General features: G+C 34.9%; 3 protein-coding genes across 13 annotated transcripts in view; 1 reads left to right on the top strand and 2 right to left on the bottom strand.

Annotated features, from left to right (window-relative positions):
• Positions 1 to 249: 249 nt before the first annotated feature.
• LOC110827442 (RNA-binding protein 1) lies at positions 250 to 5,797 on the bottom strand. 3 transcript variants are annotated; one of them, XR_015534604.1, is made up of 6 exons: positions 4,506 to 4,671; positions 3,778 to 3,998; positions 2,936 to 3,046; positions 2,017 to 2,492; positions 727 to 816; positions 250 to 577 (listed from the first exon to the last, which is right to left on the bottom strand). XR_015534604.1 is itself a non-coding variant. In XM_022059132.2 (5 exons), exons 2-5 carry the CDS (start codon positions 3,984 to 3,986, stop codon positions 574 to 576), a joined length of 414 nt encoding a protein of 137 aa, XP_021914824.2. In that variant the 5' UTR covers positions 3,987 to 3,998; positions 5,779 to 5,797; the 3' UTR covers positions 250 to 573. The 3 variants fall into 3 exon arrangements, 2 of the variants coding, with proteins under 2 accessions (XP_021914824.2, XP_021914823.2); XM_022059132.2 differs by lacking the exons at positions 2,017 to 2,492; positions 4,506 to 4,671 and adding an exon at positions 5,779 to 5,797; XM_022059131.2 differs by lacking the exon at positions 2,017 to 2,492.
• On the top strand, positions 4,725 to 16,740 carry LOC110827439 (putative cytochrome P450 49a1). Of its 7 annotated transcripts, XR_002542323.2 has the most exons (10): positions 5,167 to 5,406; positions 7,116 to 7,341; positions 7,670 to 7,863; positions 8,759 to 8,960; positions 10,086 to 10,251; positions 10,503 to 10,721; positions 10,863 to 11,066; positions 11,603 to 11,798; positions 15,737 to 15,792; positions 16,498 to 16,740. XR_002542323.2 is itself a non-coding variant. In XM_087346713.1 (9 exons), the coding sequence occupies exons 1-8, from the start codon at positions 5,247 to 5,249 to the stop codon at positions 11,750 to 11,752; spliced, it is 1,521 nt and encodes a 506-aa protein (XP_087202839.1). In that variant the 5' UTR covers positions 5,167 to 5,246; the 3' UTR covers positions 11,753 to 11,798; positions 15,737 to 16,740. The 7 variants fall into 7 exon arrangements, 6 of the variants coding, with proteins under 6 accessions (XP_021914799.1, XP_087202839.1, XP_021914797.2 ...); XM_087346713.1 differs by having other exon boundaries at positions 15,737 to 16,740; XM_022059107.2 differs by lacking the exons at positions 5,167 to 5,406; positions 15,737 to 15,792; positions 16,498 to 16,740 and adding an exon at positions 4,725 to 5,098 and having other exon boundaries at positions 11,603 to 11,967.
• LOC110827440 (uncharacterized) overlaps positions 13,893 to 19,274 on the bottom strand; it is a 55,917-nt gene continuing 50,535 nt past the window's right edge. Inside the window, exons 6-7 of one of the 3 annotated variants that reach the window (XM_087346721.1) lie at positions 16,459 to 16,713; positions 14,140 to 14,289 (exon numbers count right to left, since the gene is read on the bottom strand). In XM_087346721.1, the coding sequence (XP_087202847.1) occupies positions 16,469 to 16,713 (245 nt within the window). In that variant the 3' untranslated portion in view covers positions 14,140 to 14,289; positions 16,459 to 16,468. Of the gene's footprint in view, positions 14,290 to 16,458; positions 16,714 to 18,363; positions 18,588 to 19,274 lie in introns of those variants that run through there. The other 2 variants (XM_087346718.1, XM_087346727.1) reach the window with 2 other exon arrangements.

The following is a 19,274-nucleotide window of genomic DNA, read 5'->3' as shown; positions in this document are numbered from 1 at the left end:
GCTGTTGACTTATAGCCAATGCAAACGAAATTACAGGCCACTGTTATCACACTTAATGACCAATGGTACATATGTACTGCCACAGATGATGGATGGCATCGAACACAGTTGGTGTTTTATTGAAGATGCCCTTTGAAAATTGTACAGGGAATTCCCGTTCTGAGGCTTTAATCAGTGATGGCCGAATAAAGAGTTGTACTGTATTGGGATTTTCCTGTACAAGGAACAGAAATAATGGAACACAAAAAATGTGACAAGAATTATTTAATGATAATGGAATCATAGTTACATTCAGTACCCTACACGTAAGAAATTTAATTCTTTGATGATAAAAGGAATCATACAATTGTTACATTCAGAACCCTAAACTTAAGAGATTTAATTCTATTATGAACACAAGAACAGAAAGGTAATGACAGATGACATGTGAGAATACACCAAAGGAAAATACAAACTAAAATAACGTCAATGAGTCCAGTCACTTCTGAAAGCTGTTATTAAGCCGACGTCACAGAGCACAACAACATGTTGTGCTGTGCCAGTAATCCATTGAAATATGTTCACACAAAACATTCATCTGCAAAGAAATATACAAATTAAAACAAATACCAAATTATTATGTAAATTAGCACTTACTTAACTCCACATGCTACTTTGTAAAAGCAGAATTCAAGACTAGTATTATACCTGCTCAAAAATCCAGATTATGTTAGCAATACTACATACCGCCTGTCTCTGGAATCAGAGCGTGAACGCCTGGGAGAGCGACTCCTGGAACGCGATCTGCTGTGCGAACGCCTACGTGGTGAGCGTGATCTACAACAACCAGGAGATACACTTAGTAACTTAGCTCACAATATGAACAGCAATGACCCTCACATGACTCTTCTGATGCAGTGTCTGCTTCTTTCCTCCTTACAGGCCTCATGAATATGTTTGAATCCCAACTTCAGCTGCAAAACACTAAAATCTGGAATAACAAAGGCCTATGACAAACCGCACACATTTCCCGAAGAAAGTGAATAAGCATAATCTCCAGCTATAAAACTGTATCTGTTATTACTGTGTGTTTCCATTACAAATGTTTACCTGCATTCCACAGTTCTCCATATAACAAAATTACATGAAATTCGCGGTATTACAAGAAGGAATTTAAAATGCTACATTTCTTTGACGCAGAAATTTTTTTGCAATGAATTATTGAAATCTTCACACTGAAGGAAATAATGCAACTGTAGCTAAAGAATATATGTAATGGTTTTTAATACTTGCTTCACGAGTCAGAAAAAGCTTCTGGACCATGACTTTATTCCTGAGATATTAAATCTTTGGCACAAATATTCTGTGGCTTGAGGCCCACCATTACTAGAACCATTGCATAATCTAATATAAAACAATAAAAAGGTGTAGAAGTAAGTAACAATGTGTAACAATAATAATGTGTAAGTGGCTATGCAGTATGAACTTGGCAAATAAGGACAATGCAAAGGATAAACAAACAAACAAACAAGTAAACTATATAGAAAATAAATTACAAATATATGTAACACAATTTTAAAGCCTGAGCTAATATGAAGTGTACACTAAAACTGCATGTCCCAAATACATTAAATTAAAATAATTCTGATTCCCACATGTTACTGAAAAATACTGCAAATGATTAAAAAAAGACTTAATATGTCTAATGTCTGTAGCCATTAATTTCCAAGACAACAGAAAACAACTGGTTGGACATCACACATCATTCAAAGATTGCTGGATTCTTTACCCTCTAACAAATTAAAACCCAATACAATTTAATCTAAAGATTGAACTCCAAATAATTAGTTACCACTAACGTACATCAGAATTTTTCCAGTTGAACAAAAAGTTTAGTGCCATTCTTCTATATCAAGTGCCAACAGGCAAACTCATGAGCAATATAATTAATTCTTTACTCTTTCTGAAAACCCACCAAATTCAGTGATAGCTCTCAAGAATGTCAAGGTTTTAATTAATTTAATTTGAATAGAATACCAGACTGTATTGTAGTCAGGCAGGCGAATGCGTTGACATGAAGACAGAAGAGAATGGCGGGCGGGCGAGTTGGATGAGAAGCTGCTATTGTTGTGCCGATGCAGGCAACATCAAGTGATGTTGGAATGTCGTGATGTCGAGGCTAGTTGGGCGAGGGTTGTACTGCCTGGACAGGTTTCCAGTGGATTGTGGTTGGTAGTAGTGGTGATGGTGTAGTGGTGATAGTTGTAGTGACTGATGGTTGTTGGTGAAAGGTTGTTTTATTAAATAGCTGACGCTTAACTGTTGACACGCTTATTTTTGGCCTAACAGACGGATGAGAAGGGTGTGGCGGGTGCGATGCAATGCTGCGACGAGTAGAGCCAAGTTTTCATATGGGGAAGAAGTGGCCCAGTCATGTTGGTAGTAGCAAAAACATGAAGATCGGGGTGGTGTCTGGAGCCAGAGGTAGTAGAGCGGTAGGAGACGAGAGAGCCCTGTAAATTGCGTCACATCATCAAATAGAATGGTCAAACACCGGCTCTCGTCCAGACCGGCCTGGCCAGGCTCTCCTCTTTGCCTTCCCATATGCACGCATGCCACATCCGAGACTCTCGTCATAAAACCATACAAGGAAAACTTCTACATGAAAATAAATCATATGGAATGGAAAACCGACAACAAAAGTAAAACTCATATCTTGTGCTGATGTAAAACGACAAAGAATGCACAGAAAATTACAAAGAACATCTTTTCCACATTTTTATTCTTACATGACATAGAACCAAATTTCTTGCATTATTTAAAGCACTACACATATAATAAAATCTTGTAATTGGAATGTAGTACCTTGAAACTTATGCATAAAACACATTCCAAACAACTAATAAAACAGTACCTTCCTTATGTTGTGAATGGATGATACAGAGATGCAACATACCTGGAATAGCGTGTAGGGGCAGAACCTCTGCGCCCACCACCCCCACCCCCACCACCACGCCGGCTACGCCCTGATGACATCTCTACACGAACTCGTGTCCCACACATGCGTCTACAAGAAAGAAAGGCACAATTACAACTATTGGCTAACAGTCACTCAACTAGTCAAGGCAGTACTTCCCTTTTCTCAAAATTCTTACTTCAGATTCTGAAGTAGCATGAATATATACAATGACTTGAATTGCCAGTCCTCATTTTTACATGTAAAATTGAGGCAAGTCACAGAATGGATTCTATGCAGAGATTATGAAATAACCTACTTTACTGGTCATGTCTGATTATAGTTGTATGTTTTCTCATTTGCATTGATTAATAATCAAGCAGCACTTTATAACCTACTCTAATGCCAATGAACATCACAGTCATACCTCCATATGAATTTTTCATTTGTGATTCAGCTCCCAACAATTCTGTCAGACTTTTTTAATATTTCCCCATGGTGCATCCTCATAATACCCAAGACATTTAAAGGCTACACAAGAAAACTGCGCCTGAATATTAACTGTTTTTTATATGTAATTTGTTGCACTTGGAAGGAAATGAAATGTTCTCATATGAAGAAAAGAATTAAGCAAACTGTAAAAAGAAAAAATGGAAAAAAAAAGTATTGCTCTGTACCAATATTGTACATATGTAGTATGCAAGTAATTTTGATCAATGTGAAATGGATACCTGCCAAGTTGTAAGCAAGTTTCAGCATGAACATATGTTCTAGTGAAATGGTAATTAAACATAATAAATCATCTCTAAGACTGTTATCAGACCTACTGGATAAATACTTACGTTCCATCCAAACCCCGTACTGCATCCTCGGCATCTCTGGGATCCTCAAACTCAACAAAAGCAAAACCTGGAGGATTTCTAGCTACCCAAACATTCCTCAGCGGACCATATTTGCTAAAAGCTGATTCAATCTCGTGTTTCGATGCACTGCTTCCCAAATTGCCAACATATACTTTGCATGAGAGATCCCATTCACGATAACGCGACATTGTGATAAACGCCTGTGGACATAAAAAACAATCCGAAGACAACAAAGTTATGTAATTTTAACCAATTCTCGAATTTGTGACACATAAATATTCTATGCAGTTAGAAACCTGGACAAATTTTTCAGCATATGGGAAGCAACATCACATCGTACATACTTTGCTTCCGACTGTACACAACTACGAAATAAATATAAACACCTTTCCTCATAACAAAATGGCGACACATCGAACATAATAATCATGTGTTCCAATCGATCATGAATACATAAATCAACACCAAAAACCATAATGTTATGTGAAGTAATTCCTAAATCCACGTCTGCAATTTCACATTTTCAAGACATGACCAAAAGTCACATTACATATAAACTTTAACAATCTTCAAGGCCATTTAAAGCCTACGCCTTAGATACTACCGAATCTGGAACATCCACCTATTTCAGGTGTTTTACTGTCCTAAAAAATATTCATTTCATTATTACTGGAATAAATATCTCACAACTACATCATTAAACTTACAGCTCAAGACCGTAAACGCAAAATGCTACACTAAATCCCAGCACTTCACCAGCTCAGCTAGACGCTTTCATGCAAAGATCATTTCCAACGACTTCGTTCTGATAATCTCTGAAACCTACCATACACTGAACCACGCCTCGTTGTAGTGACAGGAAATATGATTGGTAGTAGCCTACAGCCGAATGATATACTCATTCTGATTGGTGTAAATGGTCGACTTCTTATGCAGCGTTGTCCGATTTATCGAGGAACATCCATTCTCTGAATTATGAATTTAGCCATGAAGTTTTATGCAGCCCGTACATGTTTATGAAAACGAAATTTCCAAAATTACGTTTAAAGAACTTTGCACCAGGGTGCTGATACTTATAGTGTCCATTGCTTGGACTCGAATTTTGCAGTCACTCCATTCACACGCCAGAGAGCGCTATTGACTTGAATCAAATGGGCATTTTTTCGTTTTATTTTCTGTTGGGTTTATTTGTGGAACCTATGACGAGGATTAATTTCCAGAACGACTTAACATGAAGCCTCCAAATACTGTCACAAATGACAAAAGAATCTTCAGCACTTTTTATTTTATGGCGAAAAAGGTGAACTTCCTAACTTGTAAATCTGCATATCTTAGACAAAGAAACTGCCAAGACTGGCATTATTTGATATTTATGCTATTCAGGGAGTTTTGTATGACGAATAATTTAGTGAAATGCTGAATAGCATGTTTCTTCAGTTCGCGTCAACATGGCCGTGTTGCGACATCTTTCGGCGATGACTAAATATTTTGCGTGTGCCAAGTCGCATCGTACAAGCTGCTTTATTTCGAAAAAAACATTAAACCATGTTCCATCGCCACAGAGTGTGTGGCCATTAATCGGACATGCTCATCTCTTTTTTCCAATGGGTTTGTTTTGAAGTTTACAGAATTTCGTTAACATAGGTATAGGCTATATAGATGCTTACTTTGTGGCCAACATGACGAGATAAAATTATATTTCTCTGGGGATTCCAGAAGTGTTTAAGTCAATGTTTGCGTTTTGATCCAGGGTCATCACGTATATTGTAAAATCGCACATTCTGTGCTATATAGCTGGGTAAAACAAACATCACTGTTTGTAAAGATTTTAAGATGGCTATCTTCTGAGCTGTAGAGCCGTGTAGTCTGCTGGAACTTTACCAGACTACATGGAATTGCAACTCAGAACACAGCCATCTTCAGACTTACCGCTGTGAAAGCCTCAAATACTACTGTAAAAAATTTTGGTTATTATGTTACCCTTAATCGCAAAGAAGTCAGCAACAGCACTTGCTGAATGGTCACCAAATGAAAGTACAGTTGATTTGGAGGTCCTCATTTGTCGATTAAAGTCGAAAGTCAGTATCTGTGATAAACGCGATGTATCGACATCGAGAACATTACACCGAAGGGCTGTCAATTAATACTATGAAGGACTTAGGGTTCAAATCAAAATTCATGTAATAATTTTTTGGGGGGGTGGGGGTTCAACATATTTTCTAACGAAAAGTTACCGAAATCCTGGAATGCAGGCGTGCAAATAAATGCACATATGAAAGAGCACATTACTTGTATTTGTTAAATGTTCACCATGAGAGTAAATAATATTGGAATAAATTTCAAAACACTGTACAGAGTAGTCTTGTCGCTAAAGGCCCCTTTAAGCAATAGAAGTACAATTGATGCACCGAAGATTATCAAACGTCAATGTGCATTTAGAGTATAATATTGGAAGTGGACACTAGTTTTGTAAAGATTTTCCCATTAAATGATGCAGTATCCATGTTACTTCCAAAATGTCAGATTGATTCTTCTGGTGATAAATTGGCCCAATGTGGAGCAATTCACCTTCATATATTGCCCTAATGATAGAAGCATCAAGTACCTCTGAAACATTGATCAACTTCTACCAAACTACACAGTGCTACAATCCAGAAGACCCTCATCTTCATACTCCCCACCATCAAATCCTACTCTTACCTTAACCTTAACATTTTTGAATACTGGTGATATTCATTGCAATTTAAAAGGCTGTAAAAAAGTACTACATTTTGGAAGCTGGATCTGCTTCTGTCCTCACATTAAAAAAGAGAAGAGGGAACCTACTCATTTGGATTTGATAGAAAGAACCTCAGTAACTGGATGCTCTTCTGTTGAACCCAACTGAGGATGGAAGCAGATCCAGCTTCTGAAATGTATTGTTCTTTTTCAAAAAACACACATGAAGGACATAGTCCAAGAACTTTGTGATCTTGATTGTAACACACCATCATCAGTACCCTTTAAAATTAACTTAGTTTTACTTATTTATTCTCTTGATGTAGTTTCAAATAATGATAAAGTTACAGGTTAAACTAGTTTAAATATTTTTAAAATTAGTTGAAACAGTGCAGCTTGGAGAGTCCAGATGTGGTTTTGTATTCTGAGCTATGCATTTTATAGGGTATCACTATAGAGTGATCTCCAACAAAGGGCAATTTTCGAGTCAGGCATGTAGCACTGAAAGTAGCAATGAGAAATACATACAAAATTTTGTTTGGGAAACCCAAATACTTACTAAACTTTACAGTCTGGACTATTTCTGCAAATTTGCACAGGTCCATATAAATTGGAAAGGCTAACTGATGCTGTTATGGACTTGAGTAGGCAGCTCGGACCAGTGTTCAAGTTACGTCTCAATGGTGCAGATATTGTTGTGACTGTGGATGCTGATGACACCCGAACAATGTTTCGTCATGAAGGCCGCCTCCCATACAGACCGCCATTTCCTGCAGTTCAGCATTATCGACAGAAGACATTTGGCAGCATAGGCATTGTTCCAGGGTAAGTAAATAGTATGAAACGGGATAAAGACTGACACAACATTTTTGTGACAGTTCTTTTTAATGCAGCTGCAACAGAGAATCATGATTCAGCTTCAGTACCAAAGGTTTAATTCTGTTGGATAATGTACAGGGATCATTACTGACATTCAGAGACCAGTAAAGATACTCTTTAGGTGTTTATATACAATGGATATTCATAACAGTTACAATCACTTTTTGGCAAGTGCAGTTTCCTATGGCAAGATACCTTCATTTGGAAACAATGCAAATGGATTAATATCTATTAATAAAGTATCTCTTAACAATGGAATTTTTCTGTGTTCTAGGAATGGAGAAGAGTGGTACAAGTATCGTGCAGCAATACTGCCACTTTTGCGCACAAGTGTTGTCAAGGCATATGCTGATCAGCATATGCAAGTGGCAAGAAATTTTGTTGATTACATTCAAATGAAGATGGATGAAATATCCTCAGATATTATGACTGATGTCTGTCAGCACTTGTTCAAATATACTATTGAAGGTACATCATAGCTTCTCTCTCTCCTGCTATGTGCCATTAAATTAACTGAAGATGACTGTCTTCTGGGATGTTGCACATTGTAGTCTTGTACAAGTTTACCAGCATTGCAGAGGTGCTCGCTGCCTCCATTGACAAGACTTCATACTTCCCCCATTTTGTTATCATTACTTATAGGCTATTTAAAATATGCTTTGAGGTCATGCAGAATACCACAACCTCCATATCAAATTTTATCCAAATCTGCCCAGTGGTTCTCAAGTTGAATCAACTGGACAGGTGGATGGATGGATGGACATACGGACATGACCAGACCAGACCATAATGCGTTCTCGCTATGCACATCATACAAAGAAGGCATAATAAGGAATAGTAATTTGTTTCTTTCTGGTGTAATATATGTTGTGTTCAGAACAATAGATCTGTGTCTACAGTAAATGGATATCAATACAATGAAATACTTACTATCACAAAGAATGCATTTGGAGAATAAAACATTTGTAGATGTATGATCTGATGTTTTCACGGCAACCAAGTATAATAAATTTTTCTCAGGCTACCAGCCGTGTAAAATGGCTTAATGAAGAAAACACCAGCGTTTCGAGAACCATCTTCATCCTCTGAGAAGAATTTGTTAAATTTTTAGATATTAACCATGAATTTTATTCGTTTCTGCAGAACAAACTATATGGAATTATATGAATTCAAGTGCATGAACATATGTAGAAAGTAGGTCTGACAAACATGATTACTCTTAAATTCATAAATTTGTCTGATTAATTACTAGTATTCCTATTAGCATAACAGTATTGTATAATCATAGAAATACGTATGTAGCATTTATTGATTACCAATCTCTGGATTTGTTCAAGAACACTTTCCTTGTTCAATATTAAAGCCATCTCAGTAACAAGCCTTGGAGTGCAGTTCTGTGATGTGGCAGCTCCAAATAGCAGAGAACATGTTACAAAGGACATCATAAATGCCAGTACAGACTTCATGGATGGGTTATACAAAACAATGATTGGGTTCCCTTTATGGAAATTCTATCGAACCCGTGGCTATCGGCAGATAGAATCATCACATGAATGCTTTCGCAGGTAAACCAACTGCAGATAAAACACCAGCCACATACTTTACATAAAATTCTATATTTCAGTTGTGTTAACTGGAAATATCTGTACCTTAAAATTGTAATTTTTCAAGTTTGATCATCTGCGGTAACAGTTATATTTTTAATTAACACTATGGATGATAGCAATATATGGTTTACAAATCTTGTTTATTTTACTAAATATAAGAGTACTTCAAAAGTAGAGTCACTACTTGATTGTATGGTAACACAAAGTTCCCGAATTATGAATGTGTTGCATTTCAGAAGTTCATAAGTCTTTTAGTAGAGAACTCAATTTCTCATTAATACATTGTTATAAATGTCAGTCATGTTCTTATGCTAGGCAAAATAGACTGTTTAACCAGTAATTAAGCTTAAGTACAGTACAGTTCCCTAGAACAATGACTGGTTCATATGCATCAACTGTCATCTGTGCAACCAAATTATTGTACTTATAGGGTAGGCAACATCTTTATTAGTATGTGCTAACATTAGTAATTTAGATATTTTTTGCTAAGGGTTTCCTGAATTGGTGTAGATGGAAACCAAAGAACGTACTAAATACATACTTATGTTCTATGAAGCTGTAACATGTAATTTTACCTGCAAAATTCATAAGTAAATGTATACATTTACCAATAAGTAATGAAAGTAATATAATTTTCATCAGCTAAGTGGGTAAAAAAGTAGTTTTCAAGTGTTTCAGTATGAGCCTAAAAGTTATATCATTGATCTCTGATCTTTGTGACAACAAGGCACATATGTCATATTCTGAATCTGTCTAAGTACTTCCCATGCTATAGGTTTTTCAATTGTTTATATTTGTCGTAGTTGAAAGTTCCAGAAATTAATTTTGCATTGCACATGGAAAGAAAGAAATGCTACTTATTTTCACAAATACACATATTGTCACTATTGTTCCAATATTTTGTCTTTTAATGCTTTTTTCCTTTCCAAACAAATAATGGTAAATGGCACATACAATGTGTTTTTTTAAACATTTCATTAAAATATTGCTGAATGTACACTACATTTTGAAACTGGGTTGCAAAATTTTACCATTGTCATATATAGATTTGTAATCCCGACATTAGTGTGTCTTATGTTACAGGATTTTAGAGAACACACTTCAAGAAATGAAGTACAGGTACAAGAATAGTCCTGAGCAAATTGCATCAGCACACCCTTTCTTAGCAGCTTTATTTGATAATCCAACACTGGAATGGAAGGATATCATCATGTTGGGACTAGAGACCTTTGCTGGTGGAATTGATGCTGTTAGTGAAGTTTAATTTACAAGAATTCTCAATCTGATTAACTCCTTGCAAAGAAGTACAAGGAAAATTGAGTAAACATTTCCAAAATCAAGGGAACTGGTATAATTTTAATATATACATATAAATTAGGGAGTTCAGAAATGAGGGAACACTTTATTAATCAGAAATAAGCTTCAGCAAAGAATATGAACTGTTTCTATTTCATTAGCCAGATGTCTAAATGTAACCATTCTCATATTATTTCTTAACAGACAGCCACCACAATGGCAATGACATTTCATTACCTCGCAATTAATCCTGCAGTTCAGCAGCAAGCATATCAAGAGGCTTTAGGGCAAGGATCAGTCCAGGAGATGTCCTTCTTACGAGCCTGCATCAAAGAGACTCTTCGACTCTCTTCCACTGCTGGTGCAAACAGTCGTGTCTTGGCCAGTGATGCAAATATTGGGGGTTATCTTATACCTGCTGGAGTTAGTAGTTGCATTTTTATTTGTAGTACATTAAGATTGACAATTTTGCATAACATATTAATAAATAGAAGATAAATGAGTAATAAGAAATAAAATTGTTACTTTGCATTCCTCTCAAATGTCTTGGTTCTTTTATTTCAGACACTGGTGTCTGCATTTAATTCTGTAACTTCATTAGATGAAAAGTATTTTGTTGAGCCATTAAAGTATCAGCCTGAGCGCTGGCTACGAGATTCTTCAGCAAGAAAAGGACACCCTTTTGCATCTTTACCTTTTGGTTATGGTCCGAGAATGTGCCCTGGGCAACGCCTGGCAGAACAGCAAATGGTGTTATTGCTGGCAGAGGCATGTCAATATGTCACTTCATTCTTACAATTATAGACCTCAATTATTTCATGCAAATATGGTTAAATATATGGCATTTGACATTTTTCTTCAGTGAATTTTTAGCACTGGTTTTTCCTGGAAAAATGTATACTAAAACCATGTTAGCTGTTACATCTACTACAGTTCTTTCTGAGTAATGACTAGTTTATTAAAATATTGCATTATGGAGGCACGTAATACACACATTCATAAATACAGAACATAATGCTCTGCAGTTCTGTATGCACCAATTGTGATACACATTTCTGTTTTTCTTCATTATTTAACTCTTACTTTATTTCTGTCATCATTAATATTTTTATTCCAAAGAAGTCTTACAGTTATTTCCAGATTATAAATATAAAGTTCTTATTCAAGAAAGTAAAATCAAGTAATTGTTCCAATAAGGAAATAACATAAATTAAATTAATCTTAAATTAAAGACACTTACCCAAGATGTTGTATATTCATTGTCAGTATTTGAAAGCATTACATGTGTAAACACTTTCAAACAGGTGCTGAGGAAATACAAATTGGAATCTGCACAGCAGACCCCAGATCCTGTAGGGATGGTTTACCGCATGAACCGAGTACCCGACAGACCCATCAACCTTTGCTTCCGGAATCGAGGCATACAGGAGAGGCAGCCTGTGAAGTTAACTTGATTCTTTACAGACAGCAAACCCATCAACTGTTATTAACCTTAATAAGGTACCTTGCAATTTCTTGATAAAACACATTGATATTTCTACAAAAACTACTTTAAATATGTAAGTAGTATTATTGTTAAAACTCTGTTTTTACTATGTATGTTAGTTTATACCTTATGCTATTCATTTATTTGTACTTTTATACCAAATACAGCAAGCTTAAAATATTATTATGTTATTATTATATGTTCTCCTACAAGTTCATGAAAAAATTCTGCACAAATACAACACAATGGCAAATGTAAACACAAGGAGCAGAAGTACTGGTATATGAAACAGCACTCTTCAGTGTGTTGAGTATTATTACTAAAACACAGGTATGGTGGAAGCTTTTCAATGGTGTACAGCCATGGTACAAAATTGTAAAATTTGTTATGTAATAAAAGACTGCTCTATGAAGGTAGAGCAAGTCAACATTTATTATTTAGCAAATTTCAGGTGATTCCATTAAGTTGGTTCATCCTTGTAAGAGGAACTGCACTATAAGTTATGACTAACTGCATGCAAGGTATAACATTCTCACAATTACATCACTATTTCTCTTGATAATATTTTGTCATGACAGCTTTGGACACACAATAAGTACAGTGCTCTTCACATATTTTCTGCTTAATCTTTTTAAGTCACTGATTTTTCTCCAGAACAATGTTCAGCAGTCATGAAGTTTGCAGACTTTATAATTTTAAGACACTTTTTATAAGCAAAAATGTGAAAAAGTCTCCAAATAAACTACTGTTGCTTTCATACAAATATTTCATAAATAAAACAGCAGTTTAAAACTCAGCATTGGTTTCATTAGACTGCTGTAACTGACACATCATACACATCCAATTATGGTCTATTCAACCTGCCTGGTCTTTAGTATGCTAAAGAATATAATTTCCAACTTGGGGGTACTTAAAATAAGTAGACTCTGCTACCCTTGATGATGGTCAGTGGAGGGGATATGTGTTTAATGCTAGTTCTGAAACACTGTGGACCCTGGTATTTCTGGAATTAAGTTGGCATAATGTAAAATAACAATAATAATAATTCCATTATATCAACTTCACAGTGAAGGAAAATTCTTATCAATTCAGAGTTAATCTAGTGTTTGACTACAGGAGATTTCTTTATATGTGCTGTGTTCATTCCTGTAGCTGTGATAACAAGCTACGCTGTGTTTGAACCACAGGGAAAAATATACCCTGGAAAACACTATATTTAAATAATTCTTTCAATCCCGCAGCTCTGGCATTTAGCATTTAGTCACCGCCTGTGACACTTCATTCTGGGGTGAGTTTGTCTCTGAATGCTTCAGGTTTCCATGAACATTAATCACAAGTGCTTCATGTTCACCTATTAGCACCTCCAAAAGCACAGGAAGCCGCACTATTCAGCAAATTATCCTAACCCCAGTCCCCTGACCTGATCCTTAGTTGGATGCAGAGCAAGGAAGTAAAATTTATTTTAATTTAACTTTTAATTACAAACTTAGTTTGTGTGATGATCATGGGAAACTTGAGTAAGACAGCTTCTTAACTGTTGAACTTCTGGTTACACTTAGCATTATACGATTGCACATAATGATTCCAGCCTTTCCTGAGTTATTACATTTTACTTTAAATGTCCTCACCTTTTCATCATTTGCTCATGTTGCTGTCACATAAAAGTGTCTGATGTCTTGTGTTGCTGACCCATCAAGAATATAAATGGAGTCACACTGAAAACTTAGGTCAGACTAGACTATCAAATCTTGGCTAATAGGTGTAAAGGCTGACATACTATCTCTCTAGCTTACAATCACAGACGTTTTTATATGCACCAGCGCAGGGGTTCTTAACACATGGCCCATGTGCATTTTTGTGAAGTACAAAAAGTCATTAAGCAAAGGTGAATATGGCCACAGGTCATAAAAGGTCAAGAGCCCTGCACTAATAGTATAAATTCATTGTTATCATATCATAATGTGTATTATATTAAGACTTCTTCTGTGGTGAAAGTGGTTTACATTTCTGCTTGCTCTCCAAAGGACATTTTAATGTATTACTTTAATATAAACTTGTCTCCTATCAGTGACCTATCATTGCTCTACAATTATTGAGCTACAAAAGCCTTGTCTTATCATTTTATTTACTTTAATAATGTTTTTTATTTAGCCCAACACAACAAATATTAGAAACAAATACAAACGTGAGATTCAATCCATATGCCAGTGTCATATATGTGTGGGGATTTTCAATTCATCTCACTGTCCTGTGCCATGTGCAATCTCTGTTCTATTCTGAGGGGGAAGATCTTTTTTCGGTGTTGCTGATAGACATGTACACGGAGACTGCTGCGGTTTTTCACCTGCTTGCCACACTCTGAGCATGAGAAAGGCCCTCGATCCACACTGTGGAAATCACGGACATGAACTTTGAGGTTGAACTTGTTGACAAATACACGAGAACATAATGGACACTTCATGCATGACCTCAGCAGACCACTGACACTCCCTGCAGACAGACAGCCTGAAACAACACAGACACATATATCACCACTGTTCATAAAAATCTGTAATAACTGTCTATGTAAGCAGCTTATAACTAATGTAGTGTAGGAAGAAACTGATTATTAAACTCCATTAAAGTCCATTGTTGTCATATGCATTTTGCATACTATTGTACAGCTTGTACTAAATTAATATCAAATAATAGTATGATTGCTAAAACTTAAGACAGGCTGAACAGGGTGCCCTCCTTCATCTATTCTTCAAAATATACTAAAGAATGGCAGAATAAACACATCATTATTAATAAAGTAATCTTGGCCTGTCTACTATCTGCATTGTCTGCAGATGGTCAAGCAATTATTGTAAAATTAGAATGACACATACAAAAAGCAACATATTTATTATGCCAAATAGCAGATTAGAATCATAACATTTTCAATATGGAAACAGAAGCAATGACTACACACTAAGAAGCAAAACAGAGACAGATAATCAAAAAATAGAGGACATCAATGACATCAAATATCATATGAAGAAAAGGATAAAGTTATTCCTATCGCATTCTGAAATAACATATTTTATTCTGCATTATCAGAATCCATATTTTCTCATACAGGATGCATGACTAGAAGTTTCCAGAGCGATATGCTGTGATGAGTAAAGAAAAATAATACCAAATGATAAAAAAAAATTGAGCAGTAGTGCTAACTGACTGGAAAATATGGAATATGGAAAAAATTAATCTCATTATTACTATATTTATATAGTGTTGGATTAAGCCACATGTGGTTTATAATTTTTAAGTGTGTGTCTTTCAAAGAATTTTATAAATCTTATAAAGAGTGACCACATTTAATTTTATCTCAGTTTTTTACAGATTGAACAAAGTGGATTAGTCTACTGTTAATCCCAGATCTTTGATTATCTTTTTGTATAAGAGATGTTACATTTCTGAAAATGATAAATTGTATGTGTGTTACTATGCCTTGTAATGGGTCCAACAGATAATTTGCCAAGAACATAATCTGGCTATGCACATAGCCACACACAAAACAGGAATCACTTTTTGCATAAAATAAATGCATAATCACATACTGTAGTCAACATGATGCAGTCTTCTATTTTACCATTTTGTACATAACCAGTTCCTAACAGTTACATTACTTTTACTACAGATATTTAAAACTAATGAAAGAGAACTTCCTCAATCCTCATATATATAAAAATCAAGATAATATAAAACAAAATACTAGTAACAGTTCTCAGTTCTCGCATATGAATACTTCCATCACTCAAGTGATGAATGTTTGAACTAAATTAAAATCTTTGGGCACTTGTTACATGTTTTCACTACTCTTTACATTCTGCAGACAGATCTTATAAGCACAGATTCTCTACACAAAGGCTAGTATATTTAAAATACATGTGTGGTTCAAATTTGATATGAAATTTTAATTGTTTTTCAGTATCACCAACTGTTGTGGAAGCATCAAAAAAATTCTATCCTGCAGGGATGAGAAAAGTATGTACACAGAGAAGAAGAGTGCTTTGAGAAAACTGCCTAATACTAAATATGTATGACAAATTATTGACACAGTACAACGTATGACAAAATTTTAACTGCATACACAGTCACATAAATATATTTAACAAATTTTAAGAGTGTAACACTTTAGGTCACTAGATGCTCTAGAAAAAGGCTGTGATTTAAAGCTGAATTTAGGGAGTAAGCAATTTTATATCATTCAATTTCATTCTCTTTTCATCTATGTTCAACAATGTTCCAGAACTTCTTATAAAACAGACTAAACAGCGCAATTTTTTCTTTAACTGTGAATAAATTACAGATTAATGAGCTACTTTAATTATTAAGTGTATGATGGAATAAATATTCTGATTAGGGTCTCTGCTCCATGGAGTCTGTTATATTACTATCAGTATCCCTGAGCCTTTATTCCAGCATTAATTGTTTCCATAAAATTTAGACATTCAACTTAAAACACAAAATGAGTGCTGCTTAGCAAATAATTCAATGGCTTTAACAATTTTGTACATAATACTCTTCAATATTTTTCAAAGGACTGAACATTCTTCACAGTCTCTTTGAAATAATTCATGTTTACACTAAATTTTGTTCCTAATAAACTTATTATACAAAGTAAATTCAACATAAATATAGTTTCACAACCTATATGTGTCTACTGTTGGGTCTTGTGCATTGTGACAGGAGAATGGAGAATGTTTTTGGGAGCCTGATGATGTCGATATTGGTGAACCCGCAGGCAACTTTTGTTCTTCACTTGCTTCCCACAGTGAGGACAGAAGAATGGACCTTGATCATCTCCATGAACATCACGCATATGTACCTTCAGGTTGAACTTGTTTCTGAAACCCCGTGAACATAGGGGACATTCCATTATGTACACAGCACTGTATAACCAACCTGCACAAATACAGAAACATGATGTTAGCATGTGTCATTCGTGCTTTATTGTACTAAAATATATAAGGACACATCATTTTAAATGTCTGAAATTAAAATAGATAAAACAGCTGTAAAAGTGTTCTAATTATTTATAAATTACATTAATACTCATATATGACAGCTGAACTACTTATATTCACGTATTTATTGTGAATGTCTGCAGTAATTAACTTATTAATCCACCTGCCCACTGTCTAATTGATGCAAAGAAGGAATACCTTTCTGAAGTGGGAGTACCATATGATAAATTCTTCTACTCCTACTGACTGGATTATTGTGACAAAAATATCCAACAAAGGTGACCTATAGCTTATTATGGCATCTTAAAAATGATGCAGACAGTTAAGGACAATCATCAACAACCGCAAACAAACAAAACATGGAGCATATTCAGGCAATGATTCATGGAAACTGTAGGGTAACTATTGCATAAATTTCTGCAAGACTGGACATTAATGTAGCTCATTCTTCCTCATATAGCAACCACCTTCATGCCACTCACTTGGAACAAATGGCAACTGAATCATACAGCATGTCAGTGTCTGACCTTCAGCTATAGTATGCACGGGCTTCAACAGTGTTGCCAACTACACAATGAAAATATTGCAGTATTACCCTTACTATCTTAAATCTCCTCTTACATGTACAAGAAAATATAATCACATAACAAACAAATATAAAACAAATTAGTTAATCTACATTTCTGCAGCTGTACAGTTTCAAATCAAATACTTAAAAATGTTAGACGTGCACATTTAAAGTTAAGGCAGTTCAAAGTGGGAGAGGACTGGGGTTACATTCTGATAATTTCTCTTAGTACTCAAATACAATTCAATACTGTATGCTAGGTTTTGTTTTAATTTCTGATTTAAAATATTCTAATATTTCTGTTCCAGTTTTAATAGAAGATACTTGAAAATTGTAAGAAATAAACATAATTTGTTTTAATAGGTATAACAGAGTTTACTGAACATTTTATGGTTGTATTTAGTTATTGAAACTTTAAGAGTAATATGTTTACTGAGTGAACCGAGGATCTCACAGCAATGATTATAAAGATGGCTGTTTTCTGGGTTGTTGCATAGAGTAGTCTGGTAGGAGTTTACTAATGTTTCAGAGCTACTTGCTCCATCGTCACTTCCCACTACAATATTCAGAATCATCCTGTGATCAATGCTACAAAACCAGTGCAGATAAGAGCGTGGGAAACCAAAAAATAAACAAGAGATTCTATAATCTTTAATAACTGTTCTCAGAAACTAAATTCTATTATTATGCTGAATGTCATAAAATAATTTTAAAAAACTGTATCGATAAATTAATTTAGAAATCATTTAAAAACTGAAAAAAACAGCTAAAAATAAAAGAAGTACAAGTGAAATTCACAGTAGTTACACACTAACTGTGGCTCCACGCACTGGACACATAGACATATCACAATTTCATTTACCAATGTGATTCTTAATAGATCATATATATGGTTAAAAAGAGTTTCTTACAGCATAATCCTCCATCTTATTATATAGAAAGTAATACTGCTAGAGATCTAATACATTTCACTTTCAAATTAATTTCCATATAACAAAATACTGACACATAGCATTGGAATAGTTAATAGTCATCTTAACACATAAATGAACGATGTAAACGATACAAGTGTACACGCAGAGAACCCCTGTTCTTCACTATCTTGCCACATTTATTGCAAATAAATGGTCCTTTATCAACACTGTGAACATCTCGAATGTGGATTTTGAGGTTTGTATTGTTCACAAACACTCTCATGCAGTATGGACATCTGGCATTGTGATTGGATGTGGGCCATGATGAACCTGAAAAAGAAAACATCAGTGATTCTTTAAACGCGAATATCTAAACAGCTTGAAATAAGTTTTAACTCATTCTCTCCCAAGATTTTCAGCAGAGAATTTTTTATTTTTTATTTTAATTTACTATGACTGTGTAGGATGATGTAAATGTTAGCCACCTGCATTCCAGGAAAAGGGCTCATTGTACCCATTGAGATAAAAGCTGAGTATAGCTCCCATAAAAACTTTATACCACTTGGCTCCCATCTAATGATAAGGAATTATAATTATGCATGAGGTTGTGCCACATAGATTTTAATTTCTTACTATCAGATGGGAACCTAGCAGCATATAATTTTGTAGTGATAAATTCTTGAAAAGTGTGCTAATGTTATTTCCTTTCAAAATGGAAATGAATAGAAAAGAAAGTACGCACAATTTATATTTGGGTGGTAATTGATACATTTTCTATGTAATGTTTTTGTGTGTGTGTTGAAAGCTGGCAAACACAGAAATGGCATATATAAATATCTAAGGTTAGATTTAATCCTTTGACAAGTGATGTTTAGATGACCTAAAACACTGCCAGATTGAATTTGTCACTTATGCAATTTTTGGTAAAAAAATATCAAAGAAAGGAAATAAAATTAGCACTGTGAGCAATCGGTCCCCAGTACAGTAGATGTCATAAGCGTACAGTACTCAGCAAAG

The sequence above is a fragment of the Zootermopsis nevadensis genome, unplaced genomic scaffold (assembly GCF_977971745.1).
Source record: "Zootermopsis nevadensis isolate Lab colony 2312 unplaced genomic scaffold, Znev_1.0 Znev_ptg000010l, whole genome shotgun sequence".
NCBI classification, from domain to species: domain Eukaryota; kingdom Metazoa; phylum Arthropoda; class Insecta; order Blattodea; family Termopsidae; genus Zootermopsis; species Zootermopsis nevadensis.
Note: the sequence above shows the minus strand (reverse complement) of the source record. Positions and strands in the feature narration are given on the sequence as shown.